At 50.4% G+C, this 16,738-nt stretch overlaps 1 protein-coding gene across 1 annotated transcript; it reads right to left on the bottom strand.

The window, feature by feature from the left end:
• Positions 1 to 3,343: 3,343 nt before the first annotated feature.
• On the bottom strand, positions 3,344 to 13,305 carry NEFH (neurofilament heavy chain). Its single transcript, XM_045886433.2, has 4 exons — positions 10,794 to 13,305; positions 8,741 to 8,940; positions 7,615 to 7,739; positions 3,344 to 5,986 (listed from the first exon to the last, which is right to left on the bottom strand). Exons 1-4 carry the CDS (start codon positions 11,674 to 11,676, stop codon positions 3,934 to 3,936), a joined length of 3,261 nt encoding a protein of 1,086 aa, XP_045742389.1. The 5' UTR covers positions 11,677 to 13,305; the 3' UTR covers positions 3,344 to 3,933.
• Positions 13,306 to 16,738: the final 3,433 nt, after the last annotated feature.

The following is a 16,738-nucleotide window of genomic DNA, read 5'->3' as shown; positions in this document are numbered from 1 at the left end:
GAGATTGGGCTAGAAGCCGTTTTGGGCCCTGTTGGCTTTGACTGGTTGCGGTCTGCTTATAATGACACATAGGGGCCTTTGCCTCTCCCTGACCCTCATCTACTTTATCTTCAACTCCAGGTCTTAGGTTCTGATATCTGGTATTTACTTTATGTTTTTAGTACTGCTCAATTTCTTGATATATCAAATTTTTAAGAGATTTTATTTATTTATTTGAGAGAGAGCGAGAGAGAGGGCATGAGCAGGTGGAGGAGCAGAGGGAGAGGGAGATAATCTCGAGCAGACTCCATGCTGAGTGCCGAGCCCAATGCAGGCTCAATCCCAGGACCCTGAGATCATGCATGACCTGAGCCAAAACCAAGAGCCAGACACTTAAACCAACTGAGCCACCCAGGCACCCCATTGATATATCATTTTTTTTAAAGATTTTATTTTGAAGTAATTTTGTTTTAAAGATTTTATTTTTATGGGGCGCCTGGGTGGCTCAGATGGTTAAGTGTCTGCCTTTGGCTCAGGTCATGATCTCAGGGTCCTGGGATCGAGTCCCACATCGGGCTCCCTGCTCAGTGGGGAGTCTCCTGCTTCCTCTCCCTCTGCCCCTCCCCCTGCTCATGCTCTTTGTATCTCTGTTTCAAATGAATAAATAAAATCTTTTTATGTTATGTTAATCAATTAAATCTTTTAAAAAAAGATTTTATTTTTAGATAATCTCTATATCCAACATGGACCTTGAACTCAACCCCAAGATCGAGTCAAATGCTCCAATGACTGAACCAGCAGGTGCCACCCCTCCTTTATTTTTTTTAAGATTTTATATTTTGAAGTAATTTTTTTTTTTAAAGATTTTATTTATCTATTTGACAGAGAGAGACACAGTGAGAGAGGGAACACAAGCGGGGGGAGTGGGGGAGGGAGAAGCAGGCTTCCCGCTGAGCAGGGAGCCCGGTGCGGGGCTCGATCCCAGGATCCTGGGATCATGACCTGAGCCGAAGGCAGACGCTTAACAACTGAGCCACCCAGGCACCCCGAAGTAATTTTTTTTATTATTTTTTTTAATTTTTTTAAGATTTTATTTATTTTTTAACAGAGAGCGAGAGAGGGAACACAAGCAGGGAGAGTGGGAGAGGAAGCAGCAGGCTTCCCGCCGAGAAGGAAGCCCGATGTGGGACTTGATCCCAGAACCCTGGGTGGGATCAAGACCTGAGCTGAAGGCAGATGCTTAACAACAGCCACCCAGGTGCCCCTCTTTTGAAGTAATTTTAAATTTAATGAAAAGTTGCAAAGACAGCATAGTAAGTTCCTGAATACCCTCACCCCATTCCTTGTAATATTCACATCTGGATGATCATGGTAACATTTGTCAGAATAACAAAAAAATATTAATATTGATATATAACTCTTAATTGAATGACAGACTGCATTTGGAGTTCATTGCTTTTTCCACTAATGTTCTAGGATTCAGTGTAGGTTACCACATTGCACTGAGTCATCATATCTCCTTAGTCTCCTCTATTCTTGTAGTTTCTCAGTCCTTTATCAATTATAAGCATTTTCTCCAGACTGGTATGAGAGATTGGTGTTTTTGATCAGTTACACACTCCATTTTCCTTTAAATTTATCTTACTTTTTGGTATAATCCGTATTCATTGCTTTTATTTTTTATTTTTTTAAGATTTTTATTTATTCATTTGAGAGAGAAAGAGCGCAAGCAGGGGGAGAGGCAGAGGGAGAGGGAGAAGCTGACTTGCCGCTGAGCCGGGAGCCCAATATGGGCCTCAATCCTAGGACCCTGAGATCATGACCCAAGCTGAAGGCAGATGCTCAACCATCTGAGCCATCCAGGAGCCCCTACTTTTGGTATTTTTTTAAAGATTTATTTATTTATTTGAGAGAGAATGGGGGAGGGGAGGGGCAGAGAGAGTCCCAAGTAGACCATTTGGTTTCTAACATAGTTACCAGCCCCCCTCAGTCACTACATTATTCAGAACTCTTCCAGTTGCATATGACAGAGCCATATCCTAAATGAGCTTTGGCAAAACTTTATCAGCTCAAAGAATGGTCAATAAGCCATGGAAGGGAACATCAGGATCAAGGGCCTGAAGTCTACAATGACTTTCTAGGTATCTTTTTTTTTTTTTAAAGATTTTATTTATTTATTTGACAGAGAGAGACACAGCGAGAGAGGGAACACAAGCAGGGGGAGTGGGAGAGGGAGAAGCAGGCTCCCCGCAGAGCAGGGAGCCCGATGCGGGACTGGAGCCCGATGTGGGACTCAATCCCAGGACCCTGGGATCATGACCTGAGCTGAAGGCAGTCGCTTAACCAACTGAGCCACCCAGGCGCCCCGACTTTCTAGGTATCTTGTCTCTGTCCATCTCTCTCTCTTTCTCACAGACTAACTTTTCCACAAGGATGGAAATATGGTGGCCTATAGCTACTGATTCCCTTATCCACCTACCCCCCACAAGGAGAAAACGGACAGCCAATCTGGTCCCAAGTTTGAAATCCCAGGAAGAGTTCGCATTGGCTCATCTGGAGTCGGTGGCCATTCTTGGACCAATCACCAGTGACCAGTGGTATAGGGCAATTAGAAAACATGGTGGCTCTGAGGGCAGGCCAGGAAAGAAGTAATTCCCAGGAAAAGTGCTAAAAGCAAACACAAAGTTGGAAACCACACAAGAATTTTATAGTAAAGACCTCACATAAATCCCACAAGAACAATACAGCTTTCAAAATCGTCTCTGGAGAAGTATGTTAGAGTCCAATTAAGTGACTACTGACAGATTGTTCCCAATGGTGGTGACTATAGTCTTCACTACAGGTGATTTAGCAACATATGGCCCCTCAATCAGAGGGCTCATCCCTCCTTACAAAAGAGGACATAGTAGAGCTCTATAAATAGTTTACTATCCAAAGGACCTCACCCATTCTCAGGCTTCAATGTGCATCAGAATCAAGTGGGAGTTGGTAAAGCATGTACTTTCCCAGGACTACCCCTCAGATTTTGATTCAATGGTCTAAGGTGGAATCAAGGAGTCTGGATTTCTGTATGGCTCCCAGATGATGCTAATGTAGGTGATCCATGGACCATGGTGAGAAACCATGCACCAGGCCACCTATGTACAAAATAACAAAGATAAAGCACATAGCACATTGCCTGGCACATGGTTTATGTCCAGGAAATAGCCCAAGAGGGGCCACGTTAAGTGGTCCCATACCTGCACAAGGCCTCTGATGCTCACTCAGTCCTCTGCTGTCTTGAGTGTGACATTTAGACTTCCCCTTGCCCTGTCCCCCAGTCTGCCTGGGAGAAGAGAATAAATAAAAGCAGAAACATTTTCATTTTATAAGCACTTGGTTTTATTGCACAGAAGCAATTGAAAGTGGACTCCAGTGGAAAAGTGCGCCCTGGCATGATTCAGTGGCCAGTGCCCAGCCCCACCTGCTTCAGCTCTTCCAGGATAGAGAGCTCTGGGCAAGGGCTCGGCCACTCCTTTGGAAAACAGAAGGCATTCAGGAATAGGTTAAGACATCTCAAGCATAATGTGTTTCTAACTGCTCATTCATTGTTGCGGTCATCTGTCAATTGCACATACAGGTAATAAATGCACTTATTTGGAAAGGAGGGGGTCAGTTTTTATAGTCAAGTGTTTACATGTGGCATTCAGCATATATCACATTCGGCTAGATAAGCTATCATAACATAATTGTCCATTGCCTGGGGAGGGTTTGAGGTGTAGGGCCAGGGACTGGGAATACCCTCTCTTGCTAACATATTGCTAATAGAAATTCCTGTTTGGTGAAGGAGGGCTCCATCATCTAAGCAGAGTTTCTTCTTATATAAAGAAAAGGGAGAAAAAATGAAAATTACCCTTGAGCTCCCTGGCCCTCCTGAGTTTCTTTGGCTGTTCTGGATAGTCCTTTCTCCCTGCCTTACTTCTCTGCCTTGGAAGCCTTGTCTTCTGTGGTCTTCTCTGGAGGTCTGCTGTCTTTCTGGTCTGTGCTAGAGGATTTCTCAGCCTTTTCTGTCTTGGCTTTGCCAGGTGTGGGGGCCTCCTTGCTGGGCTCTTCTTTGGCTTGGGCCTCTGCTTTGGGTTTCTCCTCAGGCTTCTTGGCCTCCTTGACATCTTTTTTCTCAGGTGCTGCCGGTGTCTCTTCCTTCTTTGGTTTTTCTGGCTCCTTCTCTGCTGCTTTGCTGCGTTCTTTGGCCTTGGCATCATCTTGCTCCTTCTTGGCCACCTCAGCCTTCTCTTTGGGTTTGGCCTCTTCCTTCACCTTGGCAGGAGCCTCCTTCTCTGAGGTCACTGCTTTTTTCTTATCTTCAGCCTCCTTCTTGGCTTCAACTTTGGATTCTTTGGGTTTCTCCACAGCAGGTTCCTTCTTTTCCTGGACCTCAGGTTTTGGAGCCTCCTTTGGCAACTCATCTTTCTTGCTGTCCTTCTTCTCCTCAGTTTTTGGTGTGGCTGGAGCTTTCTCTTCCTCTACCTTCTTTGGGGGCTCTTTGACTTTCACTTCCTGGGATTTCTTTTCCTCCTTTATGGGAGACTTGGCCTCTTCCTTCTTTGTGACCTCTTTCTCAGGAGCCTTGGTCTCTTCTTTCACAGGAGATTTGACCTTCTCTGGAGACTTGACCTCCTCCTTGACAGGGCTTTTTGCCTTTTCGGGAGATTTGATGTCTGCAGGGGATCTTACTTCCTCCTTTGCTGGAGTCTTGGCTTCTGGAGACTTCACATCAAGAGTCTTAGCCTTCTCAGGAGACTTAGCCTCTTCCTTCACTGGGGATTTGGCCTTCTCAGGGGACTTGGCCTTCTCTGGGGACTTGGCCTTCTCTGGGGACTTGGCCTCCTCCTTCACTGGGGACTTGGCCTTCTCTGGGGACTTGGCCTCCTCCTTCACCGGGGACTTAGCCTTCTCTGGGGATTTGGCCTCTTCCTTCACTGGGGATTTGGCCTTCTCAGGGGATTTGGCCTTCTCAGGGGACTTGGCCTTCTCTGGGGATTTGGCCTCTTCCTTCACTGGGGACTTGGCCTTCTCAGGGGGCTTGGCCTCTTCCTTCACTGGGGATTTGGCCTTCTCTGGGGACTTGGCCTCCTCCTTCGCTGGGGACTTGGCCTTCTCTGGGGACTTGGCCTCCTCCTTCACTGGGGACTTGGCCTTCTCTGGGGACTTGGCCTCCTCCTTCACTGGGGACTTGGCCTTCTCTGGGGACTTGGCCTCCTCCTTCAATGGGGACTTGGCCTTCTCTGGGGACTTGGCCTTCTCAGGGGACTTGGCCTCTTCCTTCACTGGAGACTTGGCCTTCTCGGGGGACTTGACCTCTTCCTTCACTGGAGACTTGGCCTTTTCGGGGGATTTGGCCTCCACTGGGGACTTTGCTTCTTCCTTAGCTGGGGACTTGGCCTTCTCTGGGGACTTCACCTCAGTCGGAGATTTTGCTTCTTCTTTCACGGGGGATTTAGCTTTCTCAGGGGACTTCACCTCAGCTGGAGATTTGGCCTCTTCCTTCACTGGCGACTTGGCCTCAGTTGGTGATTTTGCTTCTTCTTTCATGGGGGACTTAGCCTTTTCTGGGGACTTGGCCTCTTCCTTCACTGGGGACTTGGCCTCAGCTGGGGACTTAGCTTCTTCCTTCACTGGGGACTTGGCTCCAACTGGTGACTTGGCCTCTTCCTTCTCTGGAGATGCAGCCTCTTCTGCTGGGGGAGACTTCATTTCTTCTTCTCCCCCTTCTGCTTCCTCCTCCTTGCCTTTCTCCTCTTTGGCCTCTTTCTCTTCTTCTTCAGTCACTTCTTCAGTCACTTGGATCTCTTCTGTCTGTTCCTCCAAAATCACGGTTTCCTTCTCTGACTTTTCTACCACCTTGATCTTCTCTTCGCTTTTGACCTTTATGTGTGTGGATATAGAAGGGATTTTGGGAAGTCCTTCTGGAAGGGAGAAAGGACTGGGGCCAAAGCCAATCCGACATTCTTCGCCCTCCAGGAGTTTTCTGCCAAATGGATAATGGAACACATTACTATTATTAACTCAGAGCAGACTGAGGAGTTGGGGGTCTTCCTGAGTTACTCTGAAGATCCATAGAATCCAATAATATGGACTTTGGTGGAGGAAGGAATGTGAATGGTGGGCACTTTGAGCCTGGAAAAAGTCACTTAGCAAATCATCCCAGGGACCACCCAGAATCTGTACCCCAATGGTGTTGCTCTTGTTTTATGCAGCTAAGGCTGCAAGTTATAAAACAACTCCCCCACCCCAAAATGGCCCGCGAGAGAGAACACCTCTATTAACAAAAATTACATTAACTCTCCCTCAACTAAAATGTTCAAGTGGAGGGTAGGAGTCTGAGCAAACAACTCCACATTTATAAATTTGGGATTAAGAGGTCTTAAACTATTCCCATTGGAATTTCAAGCGTCTCTGGTCACTTTATATTCTCATCCTTTGAGTTTTAGGAATAGGGTGGGGGCAGCAGTGTCTACTCTTTCCTACTCAGTAGGTATGTGACCTCAGCCAAGCCACTCAAACTCTTCAAGTCTGTTCCTTCAGTGGGAAAAAGAGGGTCATAAGAGTCCCTACCTCAGAGGGTTGTTTCAGTGAGATAATGAATAAAAAGGACCTGGCAGTGCCCGACTCACAGTAGGTTTAGGGGTTACCCCTAGAGACCAGTGCTTTGCAAATTTAACAGCATGCAAATCCCCCAGGGATCTGGTTAAAATGCAGATTCTGATTCAGTAGATCTGGGGTGGGGCCTGAGAATCTGCCCTTCCAACATGCTTGTGAAGATGCCAATTGTGCGGTTCACGGACCACACTCTGAGCAGCAAGATTATAGACTAGACCCAAGAGGTGGGACATGAAGAGTCACCTGCCAGCAACTGGGACAGATCTTCACTGGGTCAGCCTGCTTCTCAGCAAGAAATTGCTAAGCTGGGAGGTCTCATGGGCTTCTCATGGCTACCATTTACTGCGGGCTTTCTCTATGGCCACCCAGCAGTACCTGGATGTGCTCTGGAACTGGATTAGTTCCTCCTTCCCCACAACCCTGTGATAGAAGTACTGTTATCATCTCCACTTTATTTCCTCAGGAAACAAAAGCTCAGGGAGCCAAAAAACCCAAAGAGAGTTGTCAAGGTCCCTGACAACTCAAGTACCTCCTTTCCCTCCCTCCAGCAGGCCTCTAGCTGGCTGGATTTGGAGGGGTGAGGAACGTTAATCCTCCGAGTCACTGGCAGAATGAAAAGAAGGCACTCTCAAGACTTTCGAGAAATTCAGAAAGTAGAGTGATGTTGCCAGGGCCAGAGGAAAGGAGGAAAGGAGAGTGGGGAGTAATTCTTTAGTGAGCACAGGGTTTCAGTTCGGAAAGATGAAAAAAGTTCTAGAGATAGATGGTGGTGATGGTTGCACAACAACGTAAATGTACTCACTGCCACTGAACGGTATACTTAAAAATGGTTAAATAGCAAATTTTATATCATACATTTTACCACAATAAAAAAAAATTCTTTTTTGTCTCTGAGACAGGCAGGTCGCCTTGCTGGGAACTTGAAACTCAGTGCTAAGCTTCTCATAAGAATGCAAGGGCTCCCCACCATCCCAAAAGCCCCCCGGCCCACCTCACCTGTAAGCGGCAATCTCAATATCCAGAGCCATCTTGACATTGAGCAGGTCCTGGTACTCTCGGAGCTGGGCTGCCATCTCCCACTTGGTGTTCCTCAGCTCGGCGTCTAGCTGCTGGATGGCCTCCTGGGGAGGAGAGGTCACACACATGTCACATACCAGCCAGCGCCTGGCCCTTAGCACTGGAGAAGCTGGGGCACACCAAGGAAACCCAAAGTCCCATCTAGCCAGGCTCACACCCACACTGCCAAAGCTGTGGGAGCCTCATTTGTGGCCATGGAAACCACCTGGAGCAAAAATCCTGCTGTGTGTGCATTCGATCTCAGCCTGGGGAATGGTTTAGAATAAAACACACCAGCCACCAACAGTGGCTATCACTGGTCAGTGGGATGATGGGTGAAGTTTCACAGATCTCTTAAGCTTAGAAAACGCTCCGCAGGAACAGAGCCCTGTCTGCTTTGGCTCCTGATGCTCCCAAGTGCCTGCCGCACAGTAAGGGCTGAAGAAGCACCTGCAGCTGAGGACTGAAGTCGTACACAGAAGCCCACTAAATAGCAGTGGAAGCTTCTTCCCTGTCCCCAGGCTCACTGAGCCGCTGCTGAAAGCGAACCATTATGGCTGATTTTTATTGCCTCCTTTTTGCTTTCTCCATTTCCTAATTTGTCCACAGTCACCACATATTAACTTGCATAATAAGTTCTTTAAAAGTGTTATCTTCTTTTGCCTGCTGTCTTTAATGGAAGGAACCTGCCAAGGCCTTCCCCAGGCTACCCACGCTCACAGACACTGGTTATGGTTTACCAAATGCCCACTGTAACCCAGACCATGCTGAGCAGGCTCACACTCATCTCATGAAAAGTCTGTCCATCTCTTTAGCCTTCACAACTCTGCAACGTGGACATTCTTCCCCCCCGCCCCCCCCACTGCACTGGAGGAGTTCAGATTCAGAGAGGCAGATAACTTTCCTGGGGCCACTCAGCTAGAAAGACATACTGGTACCCCTTGCATGTCTGACTCCAAGGCCCACAGTCTTCACCACCACAACTTTGCTGAGAGAGGGGCAGTGACTTGTCCAGGATCACCCAACCAGGGAAGGTAGTCTGGCTCTCTGCCCCATCCCTGCCCACCTGGTAGGATGCGATGTCAGCCTGATGACGGTCCTCCAGCTCAGAGCGCTGCCTCTCAAGTGAGTCTTTGGTGCCTTTGAGAGCCTCCAGCTCTGTGGTCCTGGCCTGTAGCTGGCGGCGGTACTCTGTTATCTCCTCCTGTGCTGAGCGCATGGCATCTGTGTTCATCTTGGCTGCCTCTGATAGTCGGTCCAGCCTCACTGGGGGAGAAGGAGACAGGGCACAGAGTTTGACACACCTGGATTTGGATTCTAGTGCCCAGATCCCAAAGGTGACACACATGGGTTGAAGACCTACTGAGTGCCTGGTGCCATCCTGGATTCTTAACATACCCTCTCCTTTGTGATAGGCAAATTACTACTGTCCAAGGCCAGCTAGTAATATACAGCAGATTCAAATCTAGTGTCTATCTGGTTCCAAAAATGAGACTGCCTCCCCCAATTCAGGATCTGAAACCCCACAGGACAGAGGAAGCCCCCAATTCTGGTCCTAATACCTGGTTCAGCTCCCCAGCAAGGGCTGGCAGTGCTGGGGATTCAGACGTAAAACTTGGCCAACAGGGCTTACCTCTGACCTTGTGGCTGATCAAGTTAATGAGCCTGTGACCTCTGGAGGCATGAAGGTGCTGTGAGCCACTGTGTAGCCATAGCCCCTTCCTTGTAGGTTTTGGCTGTGGAGAGCCCAACGTCACTGCAGAGCCTGGGGCCCACGTGCCAGCGTCTCTGTCCCTTCCCCCACCTGGCTGTGCATTCTCTAGCACAGGAGTCCTTGTGTCAATGGCAGCCACACCCTGGCCCCTGTGAGCAATGGGCTGCTGGTTCCCAGAAGATCTTCTAGGACTATTGGAGGTCTGGAGACTAGTCTACATCTCCTGAAAGTGAATATCATGAATCCCAAGATAGTAAAACCCAGGGCCCGAGTCTTGGGAGAGTGAGGAATGGGGAAGGGAAGCCAGCTGGGTGGGCCAGAAGTCCTGGGATGGTTTGTCTGTGTAAAGGACAAAGCCCAAGATAGCAGAGAGGTTTGCTCTGGGAGGAGTCTTGCCGCAGAGATGGGGGAGGAGAAGGGACTGCCACTGCAAAGGAGAGGAAAAGTAATGGGGAAAACCATGCGTCTGAGTCCCAGCTTTCCTGGCTTTCCCTGCTAGTGTTGGCTCAAGACTTAGAAACCATCAAGGTGGGTGAGGATTTTTACCCATGTGGACCACAGACCTGTCTGAAAAATCGCTGGAGCTTCTGCACCCTCTCCCAAGGAAAATGCAAGTTTTACACAGTTTCAGGAAGTATCACGTTGCTCCCCCTGAGTAAGAGACTCAGCTGGTCAACCCCCTCCCCTCTCAAGCCCCAAAGAAATGAAAACCAGAGAAGGCAAGCATTGCCCAAGGTCACCCTGCAGCTGCTGGGTACAGCTTCAGAGCTGCTGCAGCTGCAATCTAGCTGACTCAGAGCAGCACGGAGTTGGAGGAGGGGGGAGCTTGAGAAGCTTCCAGCTTCTCAAGGGGAGAGAGGACATTAAGGGGCCACCTCAGCCTCATGCACCCATTGGTTGGGGTGATGATATCTCCCAGGAAGAAAGGATGTGAGAATGCCCCACTGGGGAGGAGCCTGATAGGGGTCTGGAGAATGAGGTCCCCTGCAGAGTGCAGGCAAGGGGGATGAACAGTGTTGGGCAGGGAAGGCATGTTACTTTGAAGGGCAAAGGGTCCCCAGTGCCTGTAACTAGAAGCTGGCACTGCTTTGGAACTGTAGAAGGAACCTGATGGGAAGGGGCCCTTGGAGTGGGGTTACCTAATCTTGGGCGGGGGCAACAGAGGGGACCCAGAGTCGCAGGACAGATATAAGGACCCTGGAGGAGGACAGCCAAAGGACAACCCAGAATTTCAAGGAAGGGAGAGGGTGTCTCCAGAGACCCGGGGTGAAACTGTTATTTAACGAAGAGGAACGCCCTTTGCAGGGAGAAGCTGAACAGCACACGCTCCAGCCCAGCCACCTGCACACAGAGTGCACCCGGCCCGGCCAGGAGGGGGCGCCCCCTCCCCCACGCGCCTACGAACCTCGGAACCACTCCTCCGACTGCAGTGTGCTCTGCACCGCGTGGCCTTCAAGTTGCGCGCGGATCTCGCGCAGCGCCGACGTCACGTCGCACTTCAGGGCGTCCCGCGCCTCGGCCTGCGCCAGCGCCTGCGCGGCGCCGCTGCCCTGGATCTGGCCGAGCAGCTCACCCACCTCCTCCTGGTGGTGACGCCGCAGGTAGCCGCACTCTTCCTGCAGCGCCTGCGCCTTCTTCTGCAGCTCGACGCGCGCCGCCTCAGCCTCCTGCGCAAAGCGCGCGAGTGCGCGCGCCGCCGCCTCGGCCTCCTCCCGCTGCCGGGCCTCGTCGTCTAGGCGCTGGCGCACGTGTGCGATGTCTTCGAGCAGGTGCTCCTGCTCCAGGCGCAGCTGGCCGCGCGCCGCGCCCAGGCGCAGCACAGCGCCGCGCATCTCGCGCACCTCTCGCTCGTACAGCTCGCCCATGGCGGCGCGGCCAGCGTGCTGCTGCCGCAGGGCCGCCGCCTCGCCTTCCAGGCTGCGGTTGTGAGCCTCGAGCTGCCGCACCTTGTCGATGTAGCCTGCGAAGCGGTCGTTCAGCGCCTGCAGCTGCTCCTTCTCGCTGCGGGCCGCTGCTGCTGCCACCACGCAGCCCTCTGGTCCGTTGCTCAGCGTGTCTAGCGAGTCGGTGCTTGAGGTGGCTGCTGCGCCGCGGAAGCGGCCCGGGGAGGCCGACACGGAGCTCACGGATGTCCGCGCCCAGGAGTGGAAGCCACTGGATGAACCGGCAGCAGAGCGCGCTCCGCCCGCGCCGCCCTTGCGGGCCAGCGCGTAGTGCAGGCTGCCGCCTCCATGTAGCGGCGCGAACGGGGCGCCCAGCAGCGCGTCCGCGCCGCTGAAGCTCATCATGGCCGGAGCAGGTGCGGCCGCCGGCGGAGGGGGATACCCAAGGCCAGGACGGGGCGGGCGGCACTGCGGCAGTACGGGGGATGCCGGCCTTTTTATAGAAGCCCGGTCGGGTCCAGCCCCTTGGCAGTGGCGGGGAGGGGGCAGGGGAGGAGGGCCCCGCCCTCTCTGCCTCCTCCCCCGCTGCCGGGGCCAGGCCGCTCCGCCGCAGTGAGAGGGGCGGGGCAGGGGGACTCAGGAGTGAAGGGGAATCGACGCGGCGTCAGTGGAGCACCCCGAGGTCGGGTGAGGGGGTAGAGGACTCCTGGAGTGGAACGGCGGGGACCCCTGGGTGCGAATCAGAAGACCCTGCTACTGTGTTCGGAAATAGAGAAGGGGCCCGAAATAGGGAGAGGACAAGGAGTCCTGGTGGGAATAGGGGCAGGGTGCCTTTGGGATGGAGCGATGAATGACTCTGTAGTCAGTAGGATGAGGAGGCCCTTGAATGAGAGGGGGGCACAAGATTTTCCTGAAAGTTAGAGAGTACCTCAGGATAGGGGGTGCAGCGTGTCTGGAGCCAGCCCGGAATAGGGGAGGAAGCAAAGTAATCCTAAATGGACTCATGGTGGATGCTACAGAAGGTAGAGATAGAAGACTCCTGAATGAAGTTACTCTTTCCCTAATAGCTAGGAAACCGCCAGGAGGAAATGCAGCCGGCTGCGGAATAGGGGAGGGGGACTTGGAGTTGGGAAGGGCGGCAAGGCTACCCCGAATTGGGGGTATGGAAGACACCTCAGAGGATGGAGAGAGGGAAGCCAGGATGGGAGACACAGTGGTCTCTGCAGTATAGGAGGAGGGAGACCCTGCAGCTGGCCCCAGCAAGGAGGGCCCTCGGTGAAGGAGGCAGAGGGTCCCCTGAATAGGCAGGAGGAATGTGGGCTGTGTGAGGGTCAGAGAACCCAGAGTGGCGGTTCTGTGGGGACTGGGCATGAAGTTGGGGGAGCTAGCGCCTGTGTGGGGTGGGGAGAAGTGACAGGTGTCCTAGGAGTCATTCAGTCCAGGGTCTACACTCTGAGGTCAGCTCCACAGTCACCTGGCCAAATGACCTTGGACAAGATGTGTCCCCACCCCCCTGGTTTTCCCATCTGTACCAAGAGGGGTCTTGCCCTGAGATAGGCTGCAACTAGAGACCCCCAGCAGCTTCTGCTTTGGGGGAGTCTATTGCTGAACTAGGGAAGGGAAGCCCATATACTGCCCATGGACGCGGCAGCCTCTTTCCCACAACTAGGAAGTCCTTCTTTCTCCCTCTTTCCTCCTCATTTCCTCCACTTTGACTTGTCATCCCTCCCCCAACCCCCACAACAGAGAAGTGGGTGCAGTGATAGGCATCCCTTCTAGCCCCCAGTGAAGTGGTGGGATGCTTTCAGGACACCAAAATCCCTTACCACCACAATCCCTAATGGGGGGGTCAGATAGAAAAAGGGGTCCCTGGGATTTGGGGTGCTCTGCAACTGCTGGTGTTATATCACTTTTTCTTGGGCTTTCATTCTCTTGTGAAATGCCTTGGGAGTGGGGGAGGGCTGTGTCTGGTGCTTCAGCACCGAGGACAGGGCCTGCTCCTTCTGGAGAGAAAGGGCTTAATCTCTGCCTTTACCTTGGGAGGGGGAGAGGAGGGAGGTTTGCGTATGTGCTATGCAGAAGGGAACTGAGGAGGGGGCGATGAATGATCCCGTAGAATTACTCTGGGAGCCGGGGACCCAGCCCCTCGACCTTCTGCTGGGGGTCCAGTCCCCTGTTTTCTTTGAAGTTCTCTCACATACACACCTGGGCGGTCCTGCTTCTCCTTTGGGAGTTGAAAGGACCCCCACAATCTTTTTCTGGGAAGGAGCCTTGAGACTCACCTCCCAGATCTGAGACTCCCCTCAGGCAGTTACTCAACTCCACTACACATCCAGTTTATACTGGTTTTCCTTCTGTGGATCCCCAGGATGGGGACAGAGAGATCCCCCCCAGAAAAGACCTCTACCAGTTTGTTTCTCCTTGCCCTCTGCCTCATTCCCAGACCCTGGTTCTAAACAGACCTTCAGAGATGAGGAAGTGATGGTGCTGTCCCTTTAACCACGATTTACTGGAAGGAGAGTGCGCTGGGAGAAGGAAGGAGGGGGAAGGGAGTTTCTGGTTCTGCATGGAGAAGCAGAACATGATGAAGCATTTTCCCCCCCATTTAAAGATCCAGTCATGAGCCAGTTTGCAGGGGGCAGAGGGGCTTGTTTGCAGTCGGTGCTGGGAGGAAGGAGTTGAGTGTCTGGTCTGAGGCTTCTGAGAATGGCATCTAGGAGGGCTTGAGCAGGGCCTCCATGCTCTCATGTGGCTCCCCATTTACTTGTCATTCTGCTTGGCATTTTGCCAGTAGAGCCTTGTTCCTTTGGGTTTTTCAGTCATCTGCATAATGCAGATACATCCTCTGGGTGTAGGATGGCTGATAAGCAGCTGACTGTAAGGGAGAGTGTGAGAGGAGCTCTGTAAAAGAGGGGTGGGGGCCAGGGGGCCAAGATGAATTCTGTCAAGGTCAGGGGGCCACAACCATGGGATCATAGCTCCCTGTGGATTCCAAGCAAGAAATCCCAAGCATGATTTTTGTGGCTGGAAAAATGACATGAGGGTGGGAGCTTTGAATTCATTTTCCCAAAGGGCCCTTCTGACTCACTTCTAGGAAGCCATTTCTGGCCTCCTTTACCTCCACATTTAGTTAATTATCCCCTCAGAGGTCTCTAGTGCTAATCCACTACACTGCACTTAACCACTCTGTGTTGTCATTGGTTGAATGAATGAATGGATGAATAAATTCCATCAGTTCTCCAACCAAACTTGTGGTCTAGAGGAAACTAAAAATGGTTCTGTCCTGAGTCCTTGGGTCTCAAATCACTTTCACCTTTCTCCCCTCAATTCTTCCTATTTGGAAGTAAGTAGAATAACATATTCATTCATTTGTTCATTCATAGAATAACATATTCATTCATTCGTCTATCCATCCATCCATTACATGTTTACTGAGCACCTGCTATGTGAGAGTCACACACAAAACACTGAGGTTACAGAATCCCATAAACTTCTAAAATTGTCCCCCTGGGAGAAGGATTCTTCTTCCCAAATTCTAGTCCAGTATTTCCCAAGGCACCTTCTTGAGGATAATAAGTGTTCCTCCAAAAAAGGAGAGGAAGAGAGGAGTTTCATTGCCAAAGGAGTTAAATAGGGCTCTTGAAGGAACTCTTGGAGCCTGGACTTGGCAATGAACATTGAAAATCCCCCAAAGATGAGTGGAGTGTGCTGTGTTGTCCAAACTTATTTGATCATAGGCCCTTCTTGCCCCCAAGTGTCTCCCATGGTGGCCCACACTGAAGGACCCAGTCAGAATTGGGCTCCAGCCTGTGTTCTCTCTGGGCTGCTATCTGGACTCCTGTGGATCATGTTTGTTTTTCTCATAAGAGGCAAAATCATGAAAAATGAAAGAAGAACATTCATTAAAAAGGATATAATGAAACATGAAATTTGAATAACAGTTTTTTTAAGTAAGCTCTACATGTAATATGGGGCTTGAACTCATAACCCCTAGATCTAAAGTTGCATGGTCTCTTGACTGAGCCAGCCAGGCAACCCTGAATAACAAAATTTTAAAGACTATTGCAAAATACAAAATGTTTGAATACATTTTAACTGTGTGTAGATTCATGGCAATGCTGTTCAAATAACTGACTTTATTTTGTGGATTGTACTTGCACTTGTCTCAAAATCATTTATTCATAGTATTACACATTTTTTTTGGCTTGCTGATTCATCTCATTTAGCATCACATTTTTCCTTTTTTATGCTAAAAATTCTTCCTTCATTAAGACCGGTGTCCATTTCCAAATACTAGGATATATATTTGTAACTGAGTTTTGTATTGCATTGTGAAAGGCCTTCTCTACACCGTTACTTGTTCTTGGCATAATGTCACATGTCGTTGATAGACATTCCAAAGTTCTTTGGGAAATGTGGGTTCAAAATTCTGCACCACTGTATAGACCCTCATAATGACTACTGTTTATATTATATATGAATGGGAGCACTGTGTCAATGGAGAAATGAAACCAAACTGTCAGGCAGTTGATGAGACCTACAAACTATCAAACCAAACTATCAACCAGTTATTTTTTAATCTTTTAAGGGAAAATTGCCTCACAGCCAAATAGTTATGTGGTGAAAACACTTGCAGCAAAGAAGCTTATGGCAAAACTATCTAGAATCTCTGTGGACCCCAAGGTTAGTGCTCTTCAGGAACAGGGCTGCAGTGTGAAGGATAAAGCAGTACACAGCTCTCCTTGAACATCAACCGAACATTGCTGTCACTCACTTCATTCACTCAGCATCTATGGGATTAGACCCTGTGTTGAGCACTGGGGACTCTAAAGAATGAGACTTCAGTGAGGGGAAATCGCCCCCCGCCCCCATGTGTGTACTGCAGAGAGAACTCAGCCACCACTTTCTCCTTGGTACCTCCTCAAACCTTGTTCACTAGACAAGGATGATTGTTGCTATTTTATACATGAATAAACTGAGGAAGTAAAGTGAGGAAGGGGGTTGCCTGAGTTGACCCACTGATAAAGCAGAAATGAGCCCAGTGTCTCAAATCATCCAGGACTAAACTGATATTGGACACACAGGGTGGAAACTCACTTCTCTGGCACAGTGGACACAGATGGCCTGAGGGTGAAGGAGTGAGATGCACCCAGAGAGGGAACAAGTGAGGGTTGGAGTCTGGCCTCCAATGGGTCATCCTTTTTTTTTTTTTTTAATCTTATTTATTTGAGAGAGAGCGCTCGCGCATGAGTGAGGAGAAGGGGCAGTGGGAGAGGGTGAAGCAGACTCCCCACTGAGCAGGGAGCCCCAACACGGGGCTCAATCCCAGGACCCTGAGATCATGACCTGGGCTGAAGGCAGACACCTAACCAACTGAGCCACCAAGGTGCCCGGATGGGTCATGCAACTGAGAGTCCTTGTGACCTGTGACCCAATGTCAGCATATCCTTTATGTAAGGGCTCACTC

This window comes from Mirounga angustirostris, unplaced genomic scaffold (genome assembly GCF_029215605.1).
Source record: "Mirounga angustirostris isolate CCGP_5_RB_7025 unplaced genomic scaffold, mMirAng1.0.hap1 SCAF_14, whole genome shotgun sequence".
Classification (NCBI taxonomy): domain Eukaryota; kingdom Metazoa; phylum Chordata; class Mammalia; order Carnivora; family Phocidae; genus Mirounga; species Mirounga angustirostris.
The sequence above is the reverse complement of the archived record's forward strand: the minus strand, read 5'-3'. Positions and strand labels throughout refer to the sequence as shown.

What these genes read in the sequence shown, in the direction of transcription:
- NEFH (XM_045886433.2), bottom strand. Translation starts at nt 11,676, where the DNA reads ATGATGAGCTTCAGCGGCGCGGACGCGCTGCTGGGCGCCCCGTTCGCG. An exon ending in GTCGGAGGAGTGGTTCCGAG is followed by an intron (nt 8,941 to 10,793) that starts GTTCGTAGGCGC and finishes CTTCTCCCCCAG; the next exon opens with TGAGGCTGGACCGACTATCA. An exon ending in CTGACATCGCATCCTACCAG is followed by an intron (nt 7,740 to 8,740) that starts GTGGGCAGGGAT and finishes TCTCCTCCCCAG; the next exon opens with GAGGCCATCCAGCAGCTAGA.